Below are 26,569 nucleotides of genomic sequence, written 5' to 3' on the forward strand. Positions count from 1 at the left end.
TTAAGGAGTATACAAACTAAATAATAATAATAATAATATAATAATCATGAGATTTCGGAGCTATACTAATTCCGATTTCCATAATTTCTGACAGCTTAACAAAATATTTATTAACAAAGCCGAAAGCGCAGGCAAATCATAAGAAAAGTAACTATGAAATGAAAAATATTTAGAGAGATATTCATAGGCGGCTATCATAATCCCAATCTATATTATTATTATAATATATTGTATTGTCAACGGGGCCGAAAAGTTTAATTGGCAGTGTGTTGCAAGCCGGATTCCCTTGGGCTCAGATCAGATGGGATGCGATGAGATGACCCTTGTGCCCGATTGGATGATCTGATCCGTGGAGCATGGCTATCAGTGGCTCCGCAGCTTCAGAAGATCACAGATTTTTGCAACATTTTGCATGTTGCCTTTGAGCGAACGCCGCTCACGTAGCGATCGCGTCACGATCGTCACTCTCACTCTTTCCCCCTAAGACTCTTTCTCGTACACTACGAAAAATAGGGTGTACTGAAAAAAAAAGAATATTTCATTTAAAGTTTCGTATTACATATTCGAATGAGATAAAACCAAGAACATATGTTAAATGCATGATTAAATTTAAAATAATTCAATCAAGTTAGAAAATATAAGATAATATTTACTTTAAAAAGTATTTTAAATATATAAATTTTGATTTTACATATTCGAATAAGATACAACAACATGCATATTTTATTTAAAAATATTTTTATCAAGTCAGAAAATATAAGATACGATATTTTATGTCACAACGAAAAAAAATTTTATATCAAAATTTAAAGTAGTTCTGCTTATTTCTATAATGTTTATCATGTTTGAAAACTGCAATGGATAAAAAGCAAGGCGAAAATTATTTTGTGTGTAATCCTTGGACCTACTATTTTTTGTCAGTGTACTTTTCTCGTTTCTCAGCGGTACTCTCTCCCGCCGATCGCCTTACCTGCCGCATTTTCCACGGGCAGCGCTCAGTTCGTGGGCGCCTGCGCGCATGTGCAGTCAGAGTTTTTTCACAGCTCCTCAGCGGTCGTTCGTCGTCGGTTTCTTTGGATCGCGATCCAGTCGGAGATATATTATACACAAATATAATATACGTAAATGTGCACAGCATCCCTGCGATTTCGGTGATAAAAGTGAAATTGCCAAGTGCCCAAGAAGCTGCCAGAAATCACAATCAAATTTTTTGTTTCGTTTTTTGTTCGAGTGCCGAGAATGATTAGTTAAATAAAATCTCAAGCGAAATTCACAGGAATTTCAGGTAGCCAGCGGACTTACCTGATCTCTCGTCGAGGATCAAGATCTATCGGCGGTGTGGGAGAGAGCCCGGTGATTAGTATTCCCCCGAAATCATTTGTCAGAAATGGTAAGTGCAATATAATGAAGTATCCAGGAAAGGCCAAGTAAGCCGAGGAGAGTTACCAAGAACTCAATTCACTTGGGACCGCGAAGAACCGGGTTTACGAGCGCAGAAGGGGTCTGGGTCTCGCAGGTCAGGTTTTTTTTTTGCCGAGGGAACCAGAGCGATTCTCGCTACCCGGTGAGTGGTGACTTTTAGAATTTTTATGGCCACTTCGAAGATGGAGATTGTGCGATATTTTTGGGCCATACAATATCGTTATCACTTTCGATATGGGAGAAAGAAGACAATGGAAAGGGAAATCAGCCTAGATGGCAAATAGAAATTTCTGGGAAGGTCTATAAAGCCCCCGAAGTCTATTCGTATATTTATGAGACTTAGCTTTTTCATCAAATGAGAATATAAAGAACTTCTATTGTCTAGATGGATTGACATATTTTGTGATCATTTCATTGTAATTTTGCATGAAATAATATAGGGCTAGAAAATACCTACAAATTTAAATGATATCTTTCTAATAGGGGAACGTATCAAAGAACTGAAATATCACACTATTATTTTAAATATTTAAGGCAAAGTTAATAAAAACTATTTGATTTCAAATGTATTACTTATAGGCATTGCTTCAAGAAGTGTTGATTTAGGTTAGCCTGGTGTTGCATTTTATTAAACGAATAAAGAGACTGTAGTTAAACTTAGTTCCTCCCAGATACCTAGATACTGCTAAATAATACCAGTTCATATTACCATTATGGGTAGACGGATAAAACAAATACCAGCTAACAGTTACAGGACGATATACACATCACATTTATAAGCCATTAGCCAATGACCATTATGATTTCGCACAATGGAGGCTGCAAATTGATCAATGATCGCAACAAAATACCCAATTAATCAATCTGCGCGCTTTGATCTTTGGCCAGATCATTGAGTTGAGTTGCCAAATTGATCGTGATGCCGGTGCTCCAATAAAATAGCGATTCATTGCATAGTGCCCTTTCCCATGGCCCCCAGATCATCGGACTTGCCTGGGGCAATCCATGATCATTACGCACTTTATCAGCGAACCAGAGATCTGGGGGATCTTACGATCTGCGATCTGCGATCTGTGATCTACGATCTGCGATCTATGGAAACGGGAACTCGGGCATGCCGATCACGGATCAGAGATCCATTGCATAAGAGCCAGAAAATATTATGGCTAAGTGTCGGTATTACACACATCCAATTGGGTGGCTCAGTTCAGTTCAGTTCGGTTCAGTTTTGTTCGGGCAGGTAACACGCGTAACAGGTGCGCCGAGTGCATTTCAATTGTAATTGTGGTGCGAAGCATTGTAATTGAAATCAAAAATCGAAAGAGAGTGTTTCGCTTTTGTCTTTTGGTTATTTTTTTTTTTTTGTGGACGGGGAAACCATGCGAGATGCATGACGAATATACGATATATGGCTGAATATGGGTATTATATTGGGGTACTACTTATATTTCGGGCTACTTGTGTATGCCATATGCCGCGTAATTGTAACAGACCCGAATTTTGTGCAGAAATTGTTTTGTCTTTAGGCACCCAAATATATCATAACGCATTGTACATACCAAAAAAGCCGTGGCCATTCCCATTGTGTAATATTGTTGAATTGCATTTTATGAGGCGGCACACACTTTTTATTCCTTTATATTGCCACTTTTTATTTTGTTATTTTGTATGCATCATAAAAACCAATAGGCAGCCAGGCATGGTCACTCGGATCACTTGGTCCACTGGGGGGTTAAGGTGTCAATGACTGGCTAATGCGCTTCCCCGCATTCCCCGCCATTACATAAACGCCATCGATGATGGCACCTCAATTTGCCGAAGCCAACTGTCAACGCTTTAAATAGATAGATGGGTAGGAATAAAAAATAGTTAGCGGGGCGTAAAAAAAGGGGGGCACTAATTCACATAATTGCTGAATTCATGGCAAGTGCATTTCAGAGGGCCCAATATAAAGCGCAATCGTAAAACGCCTCAATTTGCACTCCTTAAACTTACATTTTCCCAGCTGTCGTGTTTAATAGATGGTTACATTTCAATTAATCAGGCACCGATTTCCATAACAGAGGAGTTTTACATAAATAAAATATAAAACATTATTAAATATCAAACAAATTGATAATATTTAGATTCATAATAACAATGTTAGTTTAATAGGAAAACCAGAATTAAATGATCTAAATGAAAGATTATAATCCCATTTGAGTTCCCTAATCCACTATTTTTCAATTTTATTGTTTTAAAAATGTTATATTTGATTTAGAAAGAAATTAAGAACAATGTGTGAATATTACGGAACTTAAGTTTCCATTATATTTCTTTGATAACATGGCTTTCTTTTTCCGCCCAATCAGCTCAGTATTTTGCCAAGTCATTTCCGTTTAAAGAAAGTATTTTTCTGGACTTCCGTTGGGGAAGACAAAACCTTTTTATGCAAATCGAAATATATCAGAAATTCGCACTTTCCAAAGACAGATTTCCGATCTCAGGCCGCCCGCTCAGTTGTATAATAGATGGCCAAACGAGAGCAGTTATGCGATTTATGAGAAATACATACCGCTTAGTGGTGTTCATGTGAGATATATGATTAGCAGATTACGCATACGCCGTGTGTTACATGCGCAGCTCAGTGGGCCAATTAAGGCAATGGCCCGGCAATTAACGAGCCGAACCAAACAATATAATATCTGTCTCGACCATCGGCTGCAAAAGCCACACTTAATTATAATTAAAAATAATATCTCTCTGCTTTGTGGGGCAGGGAAAAAAAAATCTGAAATAAGTATAGTTTTTAAATAATCAGTTGCAATTTCACTACAATTTTTAACAGACCACGAAGAGTGTCAGGTTATTTATGTGACACGGTCTCAGCCTCCGACTTTCATAATTGGAAGTAGTCTTAATTTTTTTCGGCACAAGATGGGTTTTTCTTTCCCACACAGCACTCAGCAATGGTAGTATATCTAGATTTCCCCGCAGAGATCCATTTGCAGAACTTGCATAACGAAAAGTGAGAAAACCGACCAGTGAGAAAATGCATAGGTACACGGGTAAAATAATAGATAAATAAAGGGACGCGGCTAAAAGTCAAACACGACCTCTTTTTTTATTCTCCCACTTGACCAACGTAACTTAATTGGCGTCACTTAGGCCAGCGGACGATCTTAATTACCGCATGGACCAGAAAAAAAACAGGCGGGGGGTTGGACAGGTGCTCGACTTTTTATGACCTCCCCGCCAACCGACAAAAAACAAAAAGAAAATAAAGCGCCAAGAAAACTCGCCCAACACGCAGTTGAACAACAAAGAAAAATGCCTAGAAACAAAAGTGAACTTCAAGTCTAAGACAACAATGAGAGCAGCGGCAACAACAACCACTTTTACTTTTGTTTTCATTCGAGCTAGTTTTTTTCCTAGTTTGTACCTCCAACTTCTTTCTTATTTGGGATTTTCAACAGCCAAGTTCAGCGTCGGCGTTGCACAGTGGCCCAGGTTCTATGAAAAAGTGGAAAAAACCAAAAAAATTCCAATTATCACTTGCACTTTTATGCAGAATTGAGTATTTTATGATTTTACTTTTTTCCTCAAAAAGTTTTCACTTTAAAAAAAAAAAAGGTTATTATTTTCAGAAAAAATTTTAAAATAACTCATATATCATTAAATACTATAGTCTTGAATATTAACAGTACAATAAGACCCAACCATTAAGCAAAACAAACAAATTGTTTTCTAAAAACAAGATAAAGTTTGACCTTACATTGCAGTAATTTTATGATCTATGAATCTTAAATGGATAATATAGCTTCAGACGTCTAAAGTTTTTTTTTTTTTTTTTTTTTTAATTTAAAAAATAAAGGTTGATATTTTTTACCTATAGCTAGTTAGTCGATTTTTTAGAACTTAAACCTATATAAGATATTTATATCCAAAATAACGTTTAACTATTGAATGCAAAAAACTAACTTATGTCTTCATTGCTCATATGGATAATATAGCTTCAGACCTCTATAGTTTTTTTTTTTTTATTTAGTCAAAAAAAAAAGGTTGATATATTTTACCTATAGCTAGTTAGTCGATTTTCTAGGGCTTAAACCTATATTAGATGTTTATAACCAAAATAACGTTCAACATAGAATGCAAAAAACTATCTAATGGTTTCATTGCTCATATGGGATACGGGGTTTACCAAGTCATCAGAGGTGCCTGCTCCACTGTGAGATTTGTTCGATCCCCCGCTAACCCACAAGGCAGGCCGCTGGAATACCGGCCATCTCCAGTTCCCCGGACTCCCTCGATCCTCCTGATCCGTGCAAAAAGTGAAGCAAACGCCGAGCCGGTCGAGCGGGCGGTCTACAAAGTCAAATAAAAAGTGGACGGGGAGTGGGCCAGACCGGACCGGTTCTATGGGATGGGGTTGGGGATGGGGATGGGGAAAAGGTTTCCAGGCGGATTCAAGCTCACGTTGTCACACGACAATTACACGCAAGTGTTGAGAGTGAAGCGGCACACCCCCTTTCCCTCCTGCCCCCCATTTCCACCACGAAACTCGGGGCGCGTGTGAAAAGCGCATAATTTTTGGACGCGGACAAATTTTCACTTTTTTCCCGAGCGTCTCCTCGGCGAATCAAGTTTTTGTACTCTTCTCTTTCGCTGGCTCGGTTTTCTTATTGTTCCAAAATGATCACACTGAATTGGGGGAGATAAAGCCCCTGCCCTTGTAGGAGGGATCGGGTTAGGGGTTAACCCGGTGGGCGAGTGGAGCGACAATGGAATGAGGCAGCAATAAAGTCCACAATGCGCCGATTATGTTACCAATCTTGGGAATGGGTATTGTTGCTATTATTATTATTAATATTATTATTATGCCGGCGGGGCCTATTGCTTTTTACTCCAGTTGTACCTTTATGAGGCGTCGTACTGAAATCTAATATGTGGGCGAAAAAAACCTAACGATATCACTGTCTACTCCTATTTCAACCAATTATGGTTTTGTCTTACCTTCTGTTTTTCTGCTTGTGATTTGAGATTGCCGTTGATAATTTATGAGTAATTTGTCATCTGTCTTTCATTTTTAGCACTTCTTTTGGTTTTTGTAGTGGCGTGAATAGTAAATTTGGAATGCATGCCGAAAGTACACCAAATAAAGTACCTACTTAATTGGTTTATGAGCTTGAGAGATGAGGTTGTGCAGTATTTTAAGTTATATATATTTTTCAATAAAATCAAGAATAGAATTTTTGAAATGTTTAATTTCTTTCCTTCTAATCTTTCTGCCTCTTACTTATCCTAATTTTAGTCGACTTCCAGTTTCTTGCTCACTTTTGTGATATAATAGCAACGAATCAAAATATTGCATTTTTCCTTATCAATTTAACATTATTTATTATGAAAAGATGGCATTCCTTTTTTTCGGGAGGACATTTCAAAAGGGGACAAAATCAAGATAAACAAAGCACTCTTTATAGATTTCACTTTCATCCTTCCTTGTTTGTATCTACTTTATAGCCGTGGGACATTGTGCGTAAGCCAGGGAGCAGAAAAGCCAGAAAGTGGTAATTGATCTTGTCAGACGAGCATGACACCGCAATGATCGACTGTGGTCTTCCGGGACTCGGGATTGGGTCTTGGACTGGGTATAAAATTGGCTAGATGAATAGTTAGACAGATAGGTAGGTATATTGGCTCATTATGCAAAGTCGGTTACATCGGTGCCTTGCACTCCAATCGAACGTTCATCCAGACGGCAAACAATGCACTAATTTGTTTATAATGACTGGTGAATGTGGAGCCATCGGGTTATGCGACAAATGCTGGGTGGAAACTTGTTAATTGCTCGCGTGCTGTCACAATTGCTGGCGATTCCGCATTGCGTCGGGTATACGAACATCATCATCATTATCATCATCGCCGCATTGCTCATCGCACAATTATATCGTACTATATGCAAGTGGGCACCAACCATGACAGACATTTCGCAAATGTCTCTGGCATTTTTGGTCTCCAGATCCACTTCCATATCCCCATCCCCATCCCGAAACCCAACTCGATCTGTATTTCCAGCTGAGCGTGGCAGGCACAGCTAATCAAATTAGCCAGCTCCATGAATTACCCACATTTGAGTGAGTCTGGGGTCGTGACAAGGCCAATGGCCACTTGGCCAATTGGCTGGTCGAGGTGAGATTCATTTTTCGGCAGCAGATCTGCGTTTGCAATTTCCATGCCACACGGGATTAAGCCATCATACTCTCCACTGCTGTAATGAATGGTTGCCAAATGTGATCAACATGACTAATTGGTGGTAGTTTTATACTTGGTATTATTAGCTACACAAAAATGTCTCCAAGGTCCTAAACTCATTTTAATAACCAAGTATGAGTTAAAATATGTTTGCACCACCGCAGCCATATCAATTTCCTGCCCAGCGTCAACAAAAACTAATCAGCCAATTTAATATATATAACTCCGCATTACTCTAGGCCCATCTGAGATAGCATTCGTATAATATTCGACAGACACCTGTCGGCCCGTGGAAATGCCGACAGGCAGCGAGATAAGTCCATTCATCGATAAAAGTCACTTCGCAAAGAATTCGTAATTATAATTTTAGTTGTAAGTGGCAGGCAATGTGGTAGATTGATAACAAATATTGGTGAAATTAATTATTGATTGTCGTCGTCTTCGCTGTTGTCCCACATTTTGTGCCATCTCATTTGGAAAAAGTGTTGAGATCTCCCCACCTGTTCGCAGGTCCAAGCAAGACACCAACCACAACAGACATTTCCGCCACAGAGACCCATATGATGATGACTGGGCCAGTGTAAATACGGAAAACGTTTTTCAATTGCCTGAAGAGGCAGAGAAACATCGCTGCCCCCGATCAGCGAAACGAAGCGAAAGTGATGGCCCCACGTTGGGCGCCATTTAGTGGACCAGATTGTCCCACGTTGGGCGCCACATTAATGGATCGATAGCGAGGACAGGGCGTTAGGGTGTCACGATCTCAGAGATTTAGTAAACAATAGAATTGCACTGTGCAATCATTGCATTAGGACGTGTCTCACTAGATGTTTCACATGACAGTCATTCTGTGTCAGGTGCTACCACCACTTTATGTCAAGACACCAGCAAAATGACATAAGAAATGGTCGCAAAAAATATAAAATGGAACTACAAAAATAACAAGGCATATTTACAAATCATTTTAAAGACCGTACCTCTAAGAATTTCAATGTTTTAAAATGTCTGCTTAAATGATGAGACAAATGACCAACATGCATGTGCTATAACCACAAAGTTGATAGCTTGGATACTTTCATTTCATTTCATTTGTAAACATTTCCTTCCTGGTTTTCCCTAGACGAGCATATCCATTGGCCATCTGTGGCTTGGAAGCCCAATTATTTTGAATGCATATTTTCATGGGGTCATTTCTGGGGGCATAGCTGCCGTCTCTTCGTCGTGGCATCCATATCCATACCCATCCCATCTGCATTTCCATCGCCACGTCCGCCGGCGGTTGACGACTTTGGGGCCCATAAAAAGGCATTCGCTGTTGCCATTACTTTGTTTTATTGCTGTTTTTGCTTTTCTGGCCGCCTGTGTTTTCTTTTCCATTTATTTATTTATTTTTTTTTTTTGCAACAATATTTCCAACGGCTCATGCGATATGAGTATATTTTCATAATTAATTTCTTTGGCTTTTGTTGTGCAGTAGTGAAATATTGCTGCAAACACTGGTGCTTGTTGTTGCTTGGAAAACCTAGTGCCGCACTGTGACAGTTTTTGTTGTTGGGTTTTTTTTTGTTGTATTTTTTAATCCCCGCAACCCCTCCCTTAGAAAGATCCCGGGTTTTATCGACAATTTCACTTTTGCGCAGCCGCAGAGGAGCGAAGATGCAGATGGTCTCTCATATATGCGATGACGAGCCAACACAACAATTGCGGTTTGGTTATTTGCCCCCGAAAAGATTCCCAAGCACATTGTTGGATCGCGTGCATTTGCCCGCTTTTTCAGGGCCCACCAAACATCCCCACCTCAGCCATTTGTCAAAACCCTATGGGCGCCATGGGCCCATGAGTTTCCCATTTTTCAAGCCATTTTCAAGTGCAGAGCCAAGGTTGCATGTGGCCACACAGATCCTCTCCGGCGGGAGTTGCTTTTATTATCGACACGAAACGAGTTTTTGGGCTCTGTCGCCGTCAGTTCCCAGAGTTCCGACCAGATCCAGACTCAGACCTTAAGCTGGGGACTCCACTTGGCGAAAAGACGGGCGAAAAGTCTGCCCCAAGGGTAATTAAAGTAAAACCTTATTACCTATAGAAATCTCCAATATTCCAATCTATATCTATATATATAAATACCTAAACTAACACAGAGAATGGAAATATAAGGATCCACAACAGGATTAAACGTATTATTTGTACTATATAATAATGTTAGATTGATATTGAAAAATGTAATGTGTGCTTTTATAAGTTTTTGATTTATAGAGAATGAAGTACGTTTTCTTACACCATCAAACCCACTATATATTTGATATTTATATGATATTTTATTTGATCAGTGTAAACTTAGATTTTCTGAGTGTAAGAGACGACTCCTCCATCCGTCAGCTGCTCGGTTGTTTGCCAACAGTTGCAGAATTTCACTTTCTTTTCAAATTGCGGCGACCTCAATTTATTGCCAACCCAGCGACATCGCCATGTGGACGAGGTGGATTCCAGCGGAGTGGGATGGGATTCGGTTTGGGATTGAGTGGCAGTGGCTTTGGTGTTTGGTGTTTGCTGGCATTAGTGGCCCCCGCGGATCTGCTTTTGTTTTGATGCCCATATCGCCGTCGGGGGGCATAATTGAATTACGTTGAGTTGAGGTTGAGCTGAATCGCAGCTTCTGCCTCGTCGGCTCTACGTGGAAGTATCCCAAATAAGAGACGAGCTGAATAAACACATAAAATAATAATAATTATGGGAAAGTGAACGCCCATTGTTGGCTCTTCTTCTCGGCTGTCTCGGTCTCCGTTTTTGGCTGCTTATTGATAACTCACATTAATGAGAGCTAATTTTCACATAATTAGTTTGCCGGCTCACTGGGGGACTGGGAAATGGGGTCTAGGGGTTGGAATCGGGACTGGGATTGGGTCAAGAGGGCAGAGGTGGTGGAAAAAACTCCATGAAAAGAGTGTTTGAATCAAAGATTATATTTATATAGGATTTTGGTAGCTTGAGTACTGGAACCCATTTCTTATTAAAGTACATTTTTCAAGGAAATGATTATTAAGGTATCTCTTTTTAACTGAAAATGTTATATTCTATTTTTTTTAAATAATATTGTTACCTCATGGTAAATTCTAAGCCTTGATTAATTAAGAATAGGATGTTTCAAAGGTCATTTTTTTTAACAGTTCCCACACTTGTAATCTTTTTGTGTGATTATTCGAATGCTTCCCACAATTTCCCAAGATATGTGCTGAACTTTGGTCGACCTTGCGAGGGGGTGGCCATCAATCGGATCGGATGCAGTGCAGCCAGCTGGTAATAAATCAGCGGATGAAAATCATGTCCATAAATAATGGCAAATCGTCGTTTAGAGATGCACATGAGTGGGTAGGAAGTCATCACCCGAGACTTATATCGTTTTGTTTATGGTTTCTTTTTGCGGTCGAGTGTATGTGAAAAGGAAGTGCTGGGAGGGGAGATGGTCAGTAGCTGGCGGCCAGTTGCCTTGGCTAATTATCAATTTGGACAAGTGACCGACGACTCAGCGCCACCTGACCAACCCGAGACCCACCTGGAGAAAGTGCGGTCCATTTTTCATGCGAACCAATTTCTTAAAAAAATTTCCATCATAAATATAAGGAATAAAGAATTTTTCACAGGTTTTTATAGCAAGACTACAATCTTCTTCATCAGATATTCCCTTCTGTAAGGGTATATATAAATAGGTTTACAATTTCTCGACCAAAAACGGAAAAGTTTGCTTTTCGTTAATAGACATCCATAAAGGAATTCCCACTTACCGTCCGATAATTGGTTCTTTATCGCGCCACCTCATATACTGTGACTTGGTCAACTTGTTTGTGCGCTTTAATAGTGCTGGAGTAATCAGTTCAATTTAGATGCCATTATCGTCGTCCAAGAATCTGATATTAATTTGTTACTGTCGGCGATTTCCTGGCAAAGGTTATAGCAATGCCATGGGATCAGTGGTAAACAATGTTGTTTATGGAACTCAAGTATTTTTCTGTTTAATTAAATAATAGTCATTCAATAAAAAAAGAATAAATAAAAAGAAAACTCTACGTTTTAAGGGCACCGGTTTGGGTCACCATTTCTCAAAACTTCAGCAATGTCATTAACATTTCAAGGAATTTACCTTAACTTAAAATAGGTAACATTTTAAGAGCAATATCGACATAAAATCTGTTTTCGATAAAGCATATCAGACAGCAATAAGTAAGGGTTTGGGTCACCATTTCAAGTTAGGTAACAATATATAAAGTTCGGGGTCACCTGAAAGGTAAGGCTTAAAATCTGGCAATAAAATTTAATAAAATCTATACTTTACTAAAGCAATTATATATGTAAATATACCTATATATATACAGCAACACAAGCTAAGAATCTGATCTCAATAAATTATATTGGGTGGCAATAAGCGATGGTTGCGGTCACCTTTTGAAGGAGTTGAAGATTGTTTCACTCTTCTTTTCTCTTCCCTGGGATTTCTCGATTTGCCAAGTGTCGACTTCAAGTCCGAACCGGATCAGCTGCTTTTCCCGGTGGCACATCTTTCATCTCTGTCCGCAACCGGATCGCCTGCTCTCTATAAGACATTTAGGAGCGTTGGCGTCTGGCCGGGATTTATGAGATGAAAAGTGAAATTCGTCAGCTAATTGGATCTCTGTTTTTTTTTTCCAGGCTCTCCATCGGCGATCGACTGGGGCAACTGGGTCTCTGGGTCTGCTCACCTTGACTGTGCTGGCCTCCTCCTGGCTGTCCGTGTCCACATCGCAGTCGCTGCCCTTGGGCAGATCGGCATTGCCCGCCCAGCCGGCGGATCATCTGGTGCCGCCGCCACTGCCCATCCCCCAGAGACTCTCCCATGCTGGGGCGGGAACGCCAGCGCTTCCGGCCACTACTGCTCCAGTTTCTCCACCCGAACCCTCGGGTTTCATGACCCGCGTGGCCAGATGGTTCGGCCTGGGTCAGTCCACCAAGGATCAGCAGCAGAGTGCCACTAACTCGCTGAGCTACGCCTATCCCAAGCCGGTGCCCGGTTTCCCGGAGGCAGGTGGCAAGCCCTGCAGTCTGTGCAACAAGTATCCCTGGGTGCCCATGGTGGGTCAGCAGCTAAACCACCAGCTGCAACAGAATCATCATCCGCAGCAGCAGCAGCAGCAGCATCCGCCGCAACATCATCCGCAGCAGCAACAGTTGCAAGTGCAGCAGCAACAGCTGAAGCATCTGCCGCAGCAACATGCAACATGGCAGCTGCAACAACCACAGCCGGTGGCCCAGGCCTCGCAGCAACGCCAGCGGGCGGTGCAGTTTCTACCCAGCTCCGTTGGAGCTCAGGGTGTCTTCCTGCCGTTGGCGGTGCCACTGCCACCACTTTACAGTGCCCAGCCCTTCCGCCCAGTGCCAGCTGGAGCTGGAGCTGCAGTGCATCCGGTAGTGAGTCACAAGGAGAACGTGGTGGCCCAGTCGGAGGAGCGACCCGTGCCCGTTTCCCTGCCAACTCCTGCTCCGCCGGCCAGCACCTCCAGCTTTGAGATCGTGCAGAGCCACCAGGTGACGGACTTTGTGACCTCCGTGGAGTATCCGGCCACCTATGTGCAGTCGCATGCCATTGATCTGGGCTCGACGGGTGGTCAGGAGGAGGTGGCTTCGGAGCAGCCGCAGGATATCAGTACGGTGCGCTATCAGCTGGAGGATCTGAGCAGTGGACAGGTGCATCAGCACTTGCCCGCCTCCCAGCTGCTCACCGAGATTGGCCATTTTGCGGAGACGACCACGCAGCAACCGCCGGCGGATAATTATCCAGCGGCCTCCTCACAACAGCAATTGCAGCAGGAGCAGGAGCAGGAGCAGGAACAGTCCTTCTACTATGCCGAGCAGTTCCAGGAGGAGACCAGCACCCTGGTGTACAGCACCACCACGGAGTTGCCCACCACCACCACTACGACGGCACCACCGCCACCTTCACCACCATCACCAGTAGTGGAACTGAATAACCACCTGGCGGGAGTCCAATCCCATCCCCTGAACTACCGCCAAGGCATTGGAAGGGGCAGGGAAACGCCCAAGCGGCTTCTGGAATCACCCGGCGGTGGTGGACGACCCTTCACCCGCGATCCCGCCGATCTTGGCTTCCGGCTGAGCCAGGTGTACACGCCCACGCAGCCACCCACACCCACTTCCACATATGGAGCCATCGATGCCAGCGGGCAGTTTGCGGGAATGGCGCCACCGAGTCCACAGCAGGTTATCATACCCTACACCACCAAGCAGCGACCACGTCCCTTCGAGAGCTGGACGCCCTCGAAAGGGCAGCAACAGCTGCAACATCACCAGAACCACAACGACCTGGAGGAGGAGCCGCACGAGCAGCAGGAATCCAAGCTGGCCACGGCCACGGTCACGGCACCACCATTGCCACCCAACTCGCGTCGCACCACCAAGTACCTGACCAAGATCCTTGCCACCAATCTGAGGGAGCTGCTCAAGCGGGAGCGGGAGACAAAGAAGCGGTTGCCTGGTCAGGGATTGGGATTGGGCGTAGACATTTCCCGGTTGCAGCACAACATCGATGGCTGGACGGAGCAGGAGTACAACTCCCTGTCGCATCGACCCAGCACGCCCACGATTCGCGGCCGATCCAAGCACATACCCTCCGAGTACCTGACCACCACCACCACCACACCAGCTCCGTTGGCAGTGACCCACCACAACCACCAGAATCACCAAAGTCCCCAGCAGCGTCAGTCAAAAACCACGCGGGGCGAGGGATTCGAGCTGGGTGGTGCTCCACCCACCGATGCTGGCGACCTTTCCACCTCCATCAACAATCTGGAGCAACTGCATCTGCTGGGTGATCGGGGATCGGGGGGCAACGGCGGTGGCTTCCAGCCCATCGAGGACAATCGCCTGCATTTCGATTACTACGATGTCCGGCCGGGGGCCCGATCCACCTCGGCCATGACCACCAGTTCCAGTCCCAGCACCACCACGACTCCTCCATCGATCACCACCACAAGCACCACCATAGCACCGCTCTATGTGCGCAGCACCACTGCGCCCAAGGAGCTGTGGAAACAGGCCCAGGTGGCCATCCTGCCGCAGACCAACGAGAAGGTCTATGTGGTCACGCCACAGCCGCGCCACCAGGAGCACCATGAGGCCTCCGCCTCGGCGCCAAGACCAGTTTATCAGACGCCAGCACCGCGGTTTCCACGAATGCGACCCACTCCAGGTAAAAGTTAGCCAGATCCTTAAACGATGCAGCAGCCAATGAGCAAATGGGCAGCTGTACACTAGAATCTAGTTAAAAAACTTTATTTTCATTTCACAAATATATTCCTTTTCCTTTACAAAAGAAAAACTGTGATTTAAGCTGATTCTTCGTCTATAACCAGTTTAATGCTTAGATGGAAATCATATTGTAAACTTAAAATTAATTTGAAATATTTTTTTAGTAATACATTTTTAAAATGAAAAATTGTGGCCTTAGCGAGGTTGGGTCGAAAAATAGGTAGTAGGCTTTCAGACACACCCCTATTTTTTGAGTTTTTAATCGTAACTTGGTCAAAACGAGGCGCACAGCTGAAAGATCAACTGTCTTGAGCAGCTAACAACCTAGGCTAAGGATTTCCATTACTTTTGGGAAAATTTATTTTTTGAGCAATTCTTGCATTTTTCTATTTTTGCGAAAATTGGTAAAAAATTAAAGTTTCCGGGTTTGAATGCCAATCAATTGGGAATTTAATTACAAGCTCAACGAGGTATGACATTCCCTATTCCGACTTTATTTCGCAAAATTATTGCCAAAAAACCAAGTTTGCTTGGGTCAAAAAATAGATAGAAGGATTTCAGACAAAAATACCATAACTTTTTGCAGTTTTTCAGTCGTAACTTGTTCAAAACGAGGCGCACAGCTGAAAGACTAACTGTTTTGAGCAGCTAACAACCTAGGCTTCCCATCCCCATCACATTCCGGGAAATTAATTTTTTGACTAAATTTCGCATTTTTCATAAGGGGTAACATCGTCTATTTTTGCGAAAATCGGTAAAAAATTAAAGTTTCCGGGTTTGAATGCCAATCGATTGGGAATTTAATTACGAGCTCAACGAGGTATGGCATTCTTTATTCCGACTTTAATTCGCAAGATGATTGCCAATTTACCTACTCTTGGGTTAAGAAATAGGTAATAGGATTTCAGCCAAATGATTACATCTTTATTGCGGTTTTTTAATCATAACATGGTCAAACAATGGTACCCTGCTGAAATATACTTTCACTGCGCAAGAACGTCAAGAATCTGCATGCCAAATCTCCTTTTTAGCTTTTATAGTTTCCGATATCTGAGCGTTCATATGGACGGACATGGCTAGTCATCCTGATCAAGAATATTTCCTTGTTTAAGACTAGGAACACTGTAATGTTTGATTTTTTCAGTTCCTTAAAGTATTATTATTATTATGGAATATCCAACAAAAACTAAGTTTTTTGCTTTCTTTAACCCACTTAGCTGGCGAAGTGAAGTCGCCCACGCCCACCAGTTCGTCGCAGCTGCGCAACTACACGCCGGATATATTCGGGCTGATGGGATTGTCCTCTTATGTGCCCGCGGAGCCCGTGGAGATAATCGACGGAAATTCCAAAGTAAATCGCAACTCACCTCGCCTAGACATGTAATCGAGCTTCTCTCTTGTCTCCACCACACTCTCTCGACTCCATCCACTTGCCATTCACCACATTACCCATCGAAACCATCGATCTGCACCACCCTATCATACACGCACCACCCACAAAACACACACAAAACATCACATACACCACAGGTCATCACGATTGTGACAGCAGCGCCGACGACGGCAGCACTCCAACGACCGACAGCGAGGTCCACGATGTCCCCTTCGCCCAGATAGAGGTCGAGACAAGGTCAAGCCCCCATCCATCCCCCATCCTGTTGTATTATATTTCCCCCATCGCAAAAAAAAGGACCGAGAATTCAACCTAGTTATAGAGCAAAGTCTTCGGAAGTGCTACGTTAAGAGAGATCCCGAATCAAAGTTAGAGTATTTTCGCATTTGGTAGCTTTATAAACACATAGAAGAAGAAGAAGAGGACCATGAGTAGCCCAGGAGAACCAAAGGAGTGGAGCTATCCCTAGTATAAAAAGGATTTGTGTTCTTTTTTGTTTTTTTTTTGTTCTGGCTCTTCCTTTGCTAGTTTTAGTTCTATGTATAAATATATATATATTATATCTATTTCAATCTATCCGAAGAGTTGGTTGTCATGCGGTTGACAACATTATAATCGACGTGGAACCAAAATATAGCAAAAATTAATAAACAAACGATCAAATAAATAAATGAAATCAAAGTCATTCTAATGTACCTACTCTACTTTGTAAGTATGATTGAATACAAATAAAATATTATCGGACTTTTAATACACAAGCCCAAAAAGTATGCTATTAGAAACCAAACAGACATTTGTGTTATTCCGCTTGGCACACTTCTGGGAATATAATGTTAAGGCACATTTATTATACAAAACATTTCCTTAGGGCTAGCAAAAAAAAAAGTGGCTCCTATGCTACAATGTCTTTGAGTTGGATAACGCCTTATGATAGCCTCCTCAGCTGTCCACCAGGCGCTGCTTGCGACGATGCCGCCGAACTAAGGCCTCCACAGTCCAAGAGGCCGCCGCCACGAAGGACATCATATTGAGACAGTGCAGGGTAACCGAATAGTTGTAGCGATCTCGCACCAAACCTGGGTATAAGGAACAGATATTAAAGAGATAGTTGCAGACGTCAAACAAGTACTTAAATGTAACATATATCAAAAAGATTTTCACAGATTTAAAAATTAGTTACAATAATAAATAAGATAGTACTAGATCATAGATAGAAAGATATAGATCATATAGATAATAGATCAAAGAAAATATTTATAGCTATCAAATAGATCATGACTAAAATAAAAATATTTACAGATATTAAACAGGATTTACAGATATTCAAAAGCTATTTACAGATATCAAAAATATTTTAACAGATATCAAAAAGGTATTTACAGATATCATTGAAGTTTTTTACAGATATATAGCAGATAACAACGGATACAAAACAGATATTTAAAGATATAATATTTCGATTCCTAACATTTTCGAGTATGATATCTAAAACAGATTTACAGATATCTAAAAGCTTTTTACAGATATCAAAAATATATTAACAGATATCAAAAAGGTATTTACAGATATCATTGAAGTTTTTTAAAGATAATAACGGATACAAGACAGATATTTACAGATATAAGAATATGATGTTACTTTATGGATGTTTATATTTCGATTCCTAACATTTTCGAATATGATATCTAAAACAGATTTACAGATATCCAAAAGCTATTTACAGATATCAAAAATATATTGACAGATATCAAAAAGGTATTTACAGATATTATTGAAGTTTTTTAAAGATAATAACGGATACAAGACAGATATTTACAGATATAAGCATATTTTGTTACTTTATAGAGGTTTATATTTCGATTCCTAACATTTTGGAGTATGATATCTAAAACACTCACCCACAAATGGGCCGCCGATCAGGGTGAAGAGCCCGGAGATCAGGAGCTGCAGTCCCGAGGCTCCTGGCAGGCGGTTGAGGGGCACATAGCCGGGTATGATCAGGGGCCAGAAGATGGTGCGCACCCCCTTGCAGAGGCCGATCCACACGAAGCTGCAGAGGATGATGCTGTAGGATCGGGTGCAGGCCACCACCGTGCGGCCGAGGGCGATGCCCACCACGCCGATGAGGAAGAAGACCCGGTTGTCCCACGGGATCTTCTCTGTGAGGAAGGGCACCAGGAACCGCATGGTGATGTCCAGGCCCGCCAGCAGCGACATGGCCAACGTGATCTGCGGCGTGTCGAAACCGAAGTCGGCCAGGATGAAGGGCGTCAGGATGGAGAAGTTGAGCTCCCCGAAGTTGATTATCGTCAGTCCGGCCACCAGATTGACGAAGGTGAAGTCGCGCAGCAGGTCGAGATCGAAGAAGGTCACCACCTTGGCCAGGAAACTCATCTGGGGATCGTGGAGGGGAGCATCCTCTACCTCAACCTCCTCCGGCTCCCTTTCCCTCTTGTTGTTATAGTTATTATTATGCTCCTCTCGCCGCTCCACGCAGCGACAACACAACTTGGCCTCCAGATTTGTCTCCGTCCGCTCGCGTCGAAAGTTATTGGGTCGCAGGAACTCATCGGTCTGGTGGCCGCTCTGCTCCTCGCTTATGGGACAGTGGAGCCGCTGCGTCTGCTCCAGATCCTTGGAGCTGGAAATGGTACGGAATCGCAGGCGACCCGAGGTCAACGAGAGCCGCGATCCATACCAACCATCGTTGGCCCGCGAGAGCATCGGAGTGCCCGGCTCGCAGATCTCGTAGCCCGGTCGCTGGGCATCGTCGTCCTGGCACAGATACTGGCTGGAGAAGATGCCGCCCGGCTCGCGTTTCTGCTGCCAGGCGCAGTGGGCACACAAATGGTTGGCCTGCTCCGCCTGCTGCTCCGGATCCGCCGGCTGATCCTCCGGCGGCTTCACATGGTAACGAACCGGCTGGTAGATCAGCGCACAGACGAACGCGTGCAGCGAGATGGCGGCGAAGAGCAGGGTGGTGCCCTGCACCCCGTAGATGGTCAGCATGAAGGTGACCAGGTGGGGCAGGAAGATCGGACCCAGGCCCGTGATCGTCCACGAGAATCCCGCCGCCCGACGACGCTTCTGCTGGAAGTACGTGTTGATCGCCAGCGAGGAAGCGGATACACTGATGCCCATGCCGAAGCCTGGGGATCCAAAAAGAAATATGTACTATAGAACATGATACACAAATGGTAAAAAATATAATTTTTCCATGTCCTATCTACCTATTAAATGTATTTTTAATTTGTTTAATAAAAAACTCATTTAACTTTACTCTATATATATTTCAAGATATATTTTTAAAATTGGGTAAATTTCGTCTTGGATTAATGGGATCAGGTAGTGTAGTATTTGATTCTATAGGTATATTTAAGGTATATTTTGTTTCTGTAGGTATATAAGAGTTTACATATCTAGTTTTCCACAAATTAAACCTTAATATATCTCGAAGCCCTAGGTTTCTTGGAGTACTCACCGAAGAGCAGGGCGTAGGCCACCATATAGCCCAGAAAGGTCTCACAGAAGGCGGTCAGTACGATGCCGCCGGAGATGAGGAGCGCGCCGGCCATGGCCACCTGCCGAAAGGTAAACCTCCGGAACATCGGTCCATTGAGCAGGCCCGTACAGGCCGATACGGCTGGATTTGTGTTTATAATGGCCGTGATCTGGGAACTGGACATCCCCAGATCGGAAAGGCGCTCCCTGAACAGAAAGCCAAACTGTTGCAGGCAGGGGTAAATGGACAGCTGTAAGGGAGATACATTAGAGGTGTTCGAAATGGGAGATTTTAAACCTATTCTTCTAGTATATATATAATATATAATATAAGTATGAAACAAGATGGAAAACCACCTATTCCTCTTACATATAATATATACCATATATCACTTTAAAATATTTATATAAATATAGATAAATGTAATAAATTGGCTTGGTTTTACCTACATTGGATACCCCAGCGGCCACGCAAACGAGCCACGCCCATCCCGCATCGGGGGCCACAAAGTCCTCGCCCAGATCGCTCTTATCGTGCTTGTTGTAGTACCGAGCCCGAGAAACCCTGGGAAGCGGTCGGGTTGTGTCCTGGTAGACCTTCTTCTCCATGACGTTCTGATCACTGAAATAAAATAGAACATTATTAGAAAATGTTTGCTCTCAAACAATGTCATCTGAAAACCTTTAAATCCTATGCCCGTAACCCTGAATGGGCAAGTGATATGATGGGAAAATTCCATTGAAGGCAACTGTCCGAGTTCGTAAATGATTTACGGCAATTACTACTTGGCGCAATACGTTAACGATCACTTGTCACAATTAACCGCTTACGGGTTATGAAGATGCGTTCCGGCAGGCAGATTGCTATGATATAGTAGTATAATATTGTTGCCATCTGACCAGAACCAGGTTCACGGTTGGGGACCAAAAAAAATAATATACGATCCAAAATCTCCGATTTGAAAGCGTCTTCTCTTTCTCTCTCTTCACCTGCAGCTTTCCTTATCAACAGCCTCCGTCATGTGACAAAATTCGACCCAGAGACCCAGACCAAAGTTAGCGCGCAAATTGTGAATCATGTTATTGTCCTCTATGCACAGAAAAATAACTTATTTGAAATTAAGATTATGTTCCCTAATATAAATGTTCACATGCCAACATCATTTTGGAATAGATAAATATGATTTGATATGATTACATATGACCTGACATTTTATTATAATATGATATGATAGTTTTAAAACAAAATGAAATATTATCATCTTGATCTTAACTCAACTTTTTTTATGTGGGCTGATGGAGTATTGCGATTCTGAGGAGCAATCCCGGCCCAAGGTCAGGTGTGTCTGATCCGTAAGTGACCACTTATCAGTAGTTCATTGCTATATTCCGTAGTGCTCCGGATCAGATCTACGTTAAGTCATAAATGACAAGCATTGTCTCTGGAGATTCCAGCCAATTCCAGTTTCTGGGTGCGTTGGGGTGTGCAAAATATGTGCAAACCTCATGATTGAGGGTGAAATGGGATGGAAAAGACGGAGTTTAGTTCAGCTGGAAAGTGAAGACTGATTGTTATTGGTAAGGAAATAAGGTAAATGCTGTCCATGAAATAAATCAACCTGAAAGTACTTAACAGTAAAGCAGAATAGTAGATGAATTGATAACTAACGAACATAATGTATTATAATTATTATTTATTACATGAATTAATTTTTTGTCGTTTAAGCTTAAGATCTTTTATGAGAGTTGAGGTGCATAAAAGTCAGATAACATTTTCAACTGATAGGAAATAGGTTCCTAACAACCGGTTGATTAGAAGGGCTCTCAAGAAGCTAAAAACAAATGACTTGCAGACAATTGAAGGGAGAATCAAATTGAGGGTGATTTGTATTTAAAAATGCTTCACCAGAAATTCTCTATTTATTCAATAGGCATGTATACAAAGATTTTAACAAACTAAAATCTTTACGAAACCTTAATAGTTATGTATATACTCCATATTACATTATATAGTAATAGTTTTAATGCATACATAGTAGGTGAACCGACACGTTTTTACAATCCAACGGATAGTTGGAAAGTACATACTTTTTGAACTTTCGGTAATTACTGCACAGCTGTTTAGGCTGCGTTTTTGTATTACCGCTAAATATTTCATTTTGTGGTTGCCTCGTTATTCACGTCGCTCGTAACTCATTTGACAATTTGTCTTAACTAAATTACCGATAAGCGAGCATTGTAAACCAATTTATTTTAGAACAGTTTTGTTTTTTGTTTTTGTTTACCCTTATGGAATATCCAATATGAAACCCTTTTATTAAACATACCATATGCTTGGATCTTTCGGATCCAATAAACTCGGAGTAGCTTAGCACTGTATTCACTCAAGTTGATTAAAAACAATTGGCACAGCCCTAGATACAGATCGAGATAAGTAAAGCCTATGTGCCTATGGATCCATCGATAAGGTGATAAGATTGCGAGGACGAACATGGTTACATGTCTAGGGTCTGGAAGCCACATTTTTTCGTTACCAGCTGAGTGCCCAGATAGCCAATGATTAGGGTATTGACACCTTCCCGCCTTCGACTAGTTTTGGCATACACTCGGAAAAAAATCGAGACTTTGTACAACAATCTTAGATACCTTTAAAATTAGACCCTTCATCCATAAATTTCGAATTGAAAAGAAAAGTAAACACGAAGTTCTATAATTTATTGTCCCAAGAATTTACTAACGTACCTATATTTATATATTGTACAAGAATCTTATATATATATGTATATTTAGTTAGGAACTTCAATTTGGAGTAAGATAGTTGCTTTAATTAAGAATGTAATTGTCCGACTCAAGGAAAATCTAAATAGATTCAACTGAGAAAGAGCTCATTTTTAATAATTTATTCAATACATGATTTTTTCTGAGCGTGCAATTTGTTGTTCAAATATTTATTTAATAAAAACAGGTCGCTGCCAGTGATTATTTTTATTGGTATTTACTGTTTTGGCAAGTATAATAATATATTAAAAGGAATTTTGCTGTTTTAGCAGGGGTAGAATTCCCGAATCGATTAGGTTTTGAAGGCATTTTTTGGAAACGAACCATCTTGTATACCACTCGAATAAAATTAACATTTCTGTTTGCGGTTTTTTTGCTTAATTTACAAACTGTTTTGACAATTTCCTGCTGTAGTGCTTTTGAGTTAAATGGAAGGCAGTATTAATCGAGGAATGGGGGGGGGGGGGATCAATCAGGTGTTCCGAACATCTTGCTGATAGCTGGGCATAAGATGTCGGATGAACTCGTGAGAGGTGTGTGATGAGAACGTGTCGCACCCACAAAAACCCGGTCCCGATTCCCATCCCGATACCGCCCTTACATACATTTACATACCTCTATTCCGTATTCTATATTCTGTATTCCCAATGGGATCCGTATAGTATCTCCTTGGCAAGCCCGCCAATTGGCAGCACTGCTCTTCCTGCGCCAGTAGTTTTTAGCTTTTATTTCGGTGCTTTTATTTATTTTTATATTCAAACACTACGCGATGCACTCACTCACCGACCGACTAACTGAATGGCCTGCATCTAATTGAGCGATCAGCGGCCCAAGTTCAAGGTGGCTAACTTAAGGCTTATACCCTCCACTCCTTGGAATCACCGAATGCCGTATAGAGCTCTATATCCTACGTCACACATATGCGTATACGCGATATGATCCCGATACCGATTCAAAAACAAAATCTCACTTCACAATTGCCAGTCGTAATCGCGGTACTTCCATCGCCGCCAGCTGCGGAAATGAACTAAACCGAATCTGAACAGAACAGCATTGCTATGAGCTGAAAAGCACCGATGGGAAGATCGGATCGCTAACGCCAATCGATCGGGCGCTATAGCTACATATGTAGGTCCACGTAATAGCATAGCGAACCACTGTTAATTAACAGCGCTCTTCGGGATTCAAGATGAGGCAATAGTCTCGTCCACCCTCTAAATGGATCTAATGATGGATCCCCTCTAAATACCCTCGCTAAATAAAACCTTCCATCCGAAATTTAGACTGACGCGTGGTTTACCTATGTATATATGCTGGGGATTGATTACTGGCGGGGAGAACCCGGAAGCCCAATAGTGGGTAGCAATTATAATCCTTATCAACATACATTCCATTTGATTTATTGAACCCATTTGAAAGGGTATTTATGAATGAAATATGAGAGGGGCTTGCATAAATGAGTCCTTTATTTAGTACGTATAGAGACTAATTAGTCTCTGTATAAATTAAAAAATCCGATACAATTGTACTTTCTAAAATTCAGTTATGAGTCTGATTCAATGTTACCCGAAACACTTTTATTTGGTTTTATTTTCTTAAATTTTGTTGGGATGAATACATTTTAAAAAGATTCAATTATTAAAATAGTTAAGATTAGTAATTTTTACTCACAGAAATGTACAATACATGCGAATGCACACCTTAAGCACTTTGAAGTAACTAATCAAATTTAAAAAAAAATTTCTAAAGTTTACTCATTTGTATATGAAGGCAATTTATAATTTTTAAAATTACAAAACTGGTAAAACAAATTTATATTTGAAAAATTGAAAAAAAACAAGGTTGTATAATTTAGTTTTAATATTATTTGTTGAATAAAGTCGTATAAATTAATAGCTAGGAAGAGAATGCTGTAACCACCCAGGTAAAACTATCTATAACTGTCTTACAAACTAGAAACTACTCCAAACCTACCTATGATATATTAAAGATATTTAATTACTAATATATAAAGTTCCAGGTGAATAAAAACAATCTATACATTATAAAAAAGTACCAAAAATACCAACTAGCTTAGTATTTAGGTACTCACCGATTCTGTGGAATACCCCATATGTTTCGATGGCTTTCCACCCCCGACAAGTGGTATTTCACAAAACGGTAACACTAATCCGAGCGCCGGTTTCGTTTCACGTTGCCACATTCGTTCGTTGTTTCGTTGTCCACTGGATTTCATCCGAATAACCGAGAAAACTTGGACTTGCAGCTGGGAAAAATGCCTGGGAAGTACGACAAGTTGCAGCAGCAGTTCCTCTGCTGCTATCCGGTGAAGAAGATGGCCTGGTCGGTGGGTACTCCAGTCTGCCCCACCTGTTGCAACCTTTTTAGTTTCGGGTTGTTCCCTTGCAGACGGTCAAGTTGCCACTAAACTGGGAGGATCAGCAGGAGCTTATAGCAGCCACCTGTGGCCACCCAATGAACAAGCGATATCCGGTGCGTCGCAGCTACCTAGAGGCCTTCCTCAAGCAGCTGATGCACTTGCTCCGGGAGCAGGAGGATGTTCACGACGATATATACAGCAGCTTGTGTGCCCCAATGGGGGATAACCCCGGTGCAACTGGGGCTTCATCCCCCTCCTACGGCTACAAGCACTATCTCCTCGAACCGGGCGTTCACATAACACTCCGCGAGTGCAAGAGCTTCGTGAGCGAAGGTACTACTGGATTGTGCACCTGGGAGGCGGCCCTGGCCCTGGCCGATTACCTCCTGCAGCACCGTGACCTGGTCGTCGGCAAGAACATTGTGGAGCTGGGAGCTGGCGCTGGGCTAGTGGGAATCCTTCTCAAACTCCCCGCTCTGGAGCTGAAGACCGGTCAGGTCCTCCTCACCGATGGCAGTGAGCCGTGTGTCCAGCTGATGCGCGAGAATATCGACCTGAACTTCGTGGATAAGCCATCGGAGGAGAAGCCCCAGGCGGAGCAGCTGAACTGGGAAGCGGTCAAAGAGTTCCCCTGGCACTTCCATGCGGAAACGGATCTTCTTCTTGCCGCCGATGTGATCTACGATGACTCCCAGTTCAGGGCCCTGCTGGGTGCGCTGGATTACATGTACACGAGGCGAGGAAGCGGACTGGAAACCCTGGTGGCCAGCACCGTTCGGAATATGGACACACTGCACAAGTTTATGACCCAGCTGGGTGAGTTGTCATGTCTCCTTGAGAAGATTCTCATCCGTCTATGTATGTCTATTTGAGCTGGTTTCCCTTTACAGGTCTTAAAGGCTACAAGGTGACTCCCTGTTCAAATGTCTCGGCCTGTGCCAGCCACTTTTGTCGCGATCACACCGCCGCCGTTCAGATTATCTCCATACGACGCTAGTTTTAGTCCTAAAATAAACCGACACCACGAAAACAAACATTCACTATCTGGATCTCAGTTAAGAACTTAATGGTTCCGCTGTTTGGATTGTAATTAACAGGATTCAACGGGAGCTATGATGGTTCCTAAATGTTATCCGTTAAAAAGTAATATCTAAAATACAGTTTCCGAACTTTGAGGAAAGATATCACCAGCTTATCAATGAAGGTAAATTAGAGTTGACTTAGTATGGTGGTATTCTATACCGAAATCAATGATCACTGATCCAATATTTTTTTTTATCAGAGTATTTGATATACATATTCCATATTCCATATAATATTTGTGTTACTTTAATAATTAGTATGGTGTTTCTTAACTCAATGGAAAGATACCCATATATAACTAGTGGTATATTTTAGTTTTTAAACTTTGGTAGAATTTGATGGCAAAATTACACTATTAAAATAAGTAAATTCGGGGCAACAAATCGATATGTATGGGTATTTCAATATTTGCAATATTAAATAAAAACCTTTCTTCTTAATCAACAATCTAGAGCCCTTGTGAAACCAGCGCAATCTTTGAATTC

At 42.0% G+C, this 26,569-nt stretch overlaps 3 protein-coding genes across 7 annotated transcripts; 2 read left to right on the plus strand and 1 right to left on the minus strand.

Annotated features, from left to right (window-relative positions):
* Nucleotides 1-1,035: 1,035 nt before the first annotated feature.
* On the plus strand, nt 1,036-17,091 carry LOC119556823 (histone-lysine N-methyltransferase 2D). Its single transcript, XM_037869276.1, has 4 exons — nt 1,036-1,390; nt 12,337-14,890; nt 16,167-16,300; nt 16,480-17,091. Exons 1-4 carry the CDS (start codon nt 1,388-1,390, stop codon nt 16,564-16,566), a joined length of 2,778 nt encoding a protein of 925 aa, XP_037725204.1. The 5' UTR covers nt 1,036-1,387; the 3' UTR covers nt 16,567-17,091.
* Nucleotides 17,092-17,144: 53 nt separating this feature from the next.
* On the minus strand, nt 17,145-23,653 carry LOC119556824. Of its 5 annotated transcripts, none has more exons than XM_037869279.1 (6): nt 23,405-23,653; nt 23,237-23,324; nt 20,294-20,465; nt 19,824-20,094; nt 18,241-19,491; nt 17,145-17,418 (listed from the first exon to the last, which is right to left on the minus strand). In XM_037869279.1, the coding sequence occupies exons 3-6, from the start codon at nt 20,450-20,452 to the stop codon at nt 17,282-17,284; spliced, it is 1,818 nt and encodes a 605-aa protein (XP_037725207.1). In that variant the 5' UTR covers nt 20,453-20,465; nt 23,237-23,324; nt 23,405-23,653; the 3' UTR covers nt 17,145-17,281. The 5 variants fall into 5 exon arrangements, with proteins under 5 accessions (XP_037725207.1, XP_037725206.1, XP_037725205.1 ...); XM_037869278.1 differs by having other exon boundaries at nt 23,237-23,343; XM_037869277.1 differs by having other exon boundaries at nt 23,237-23,653.
* A 1,144-nt stretch (nt 23,654-24,797) lies between these two features.
* On the plus strand, nt 24,798-26,528 carry LOC119558298 (protein-lysine N-methyltransferase EEF2KMT). Its single transcript, XM_037871690.1, has 3 exons — nt 24,798-24,968; nt 25,031-25,817; nt 25,892-26,528. Exons 1-3 carry the CDS (start codon nt 24,897-24,899, stop codon nt 25,996-25,998), a joined length of 966 nt encoding a protein of 321 aa, XP_037727618.1. The 5' UTR covers nt 24,798-24,896; the 3' UTR covers nt 25,999-26,528.
* Nucleotides 26,529-26,569: the final 41 nt, after the last annotated feature.

Source organism: Drosophila subpulchrella, chromosome X (assembly GCF_014743375.2).
Source record: "Drosophila subpulchrella strain 33 F10 #4 breed RU33 chromosome X, RU_Dsub_v1.1 Primary Assembly, whole genome shotgun sequence".
NCBI classification, from domain to species: Eukaryota; Metazoa; Arthropoda; class Insecta; order Diptera; family Drosophilidae; genus Drosophila; species Drosophila subpulchrella.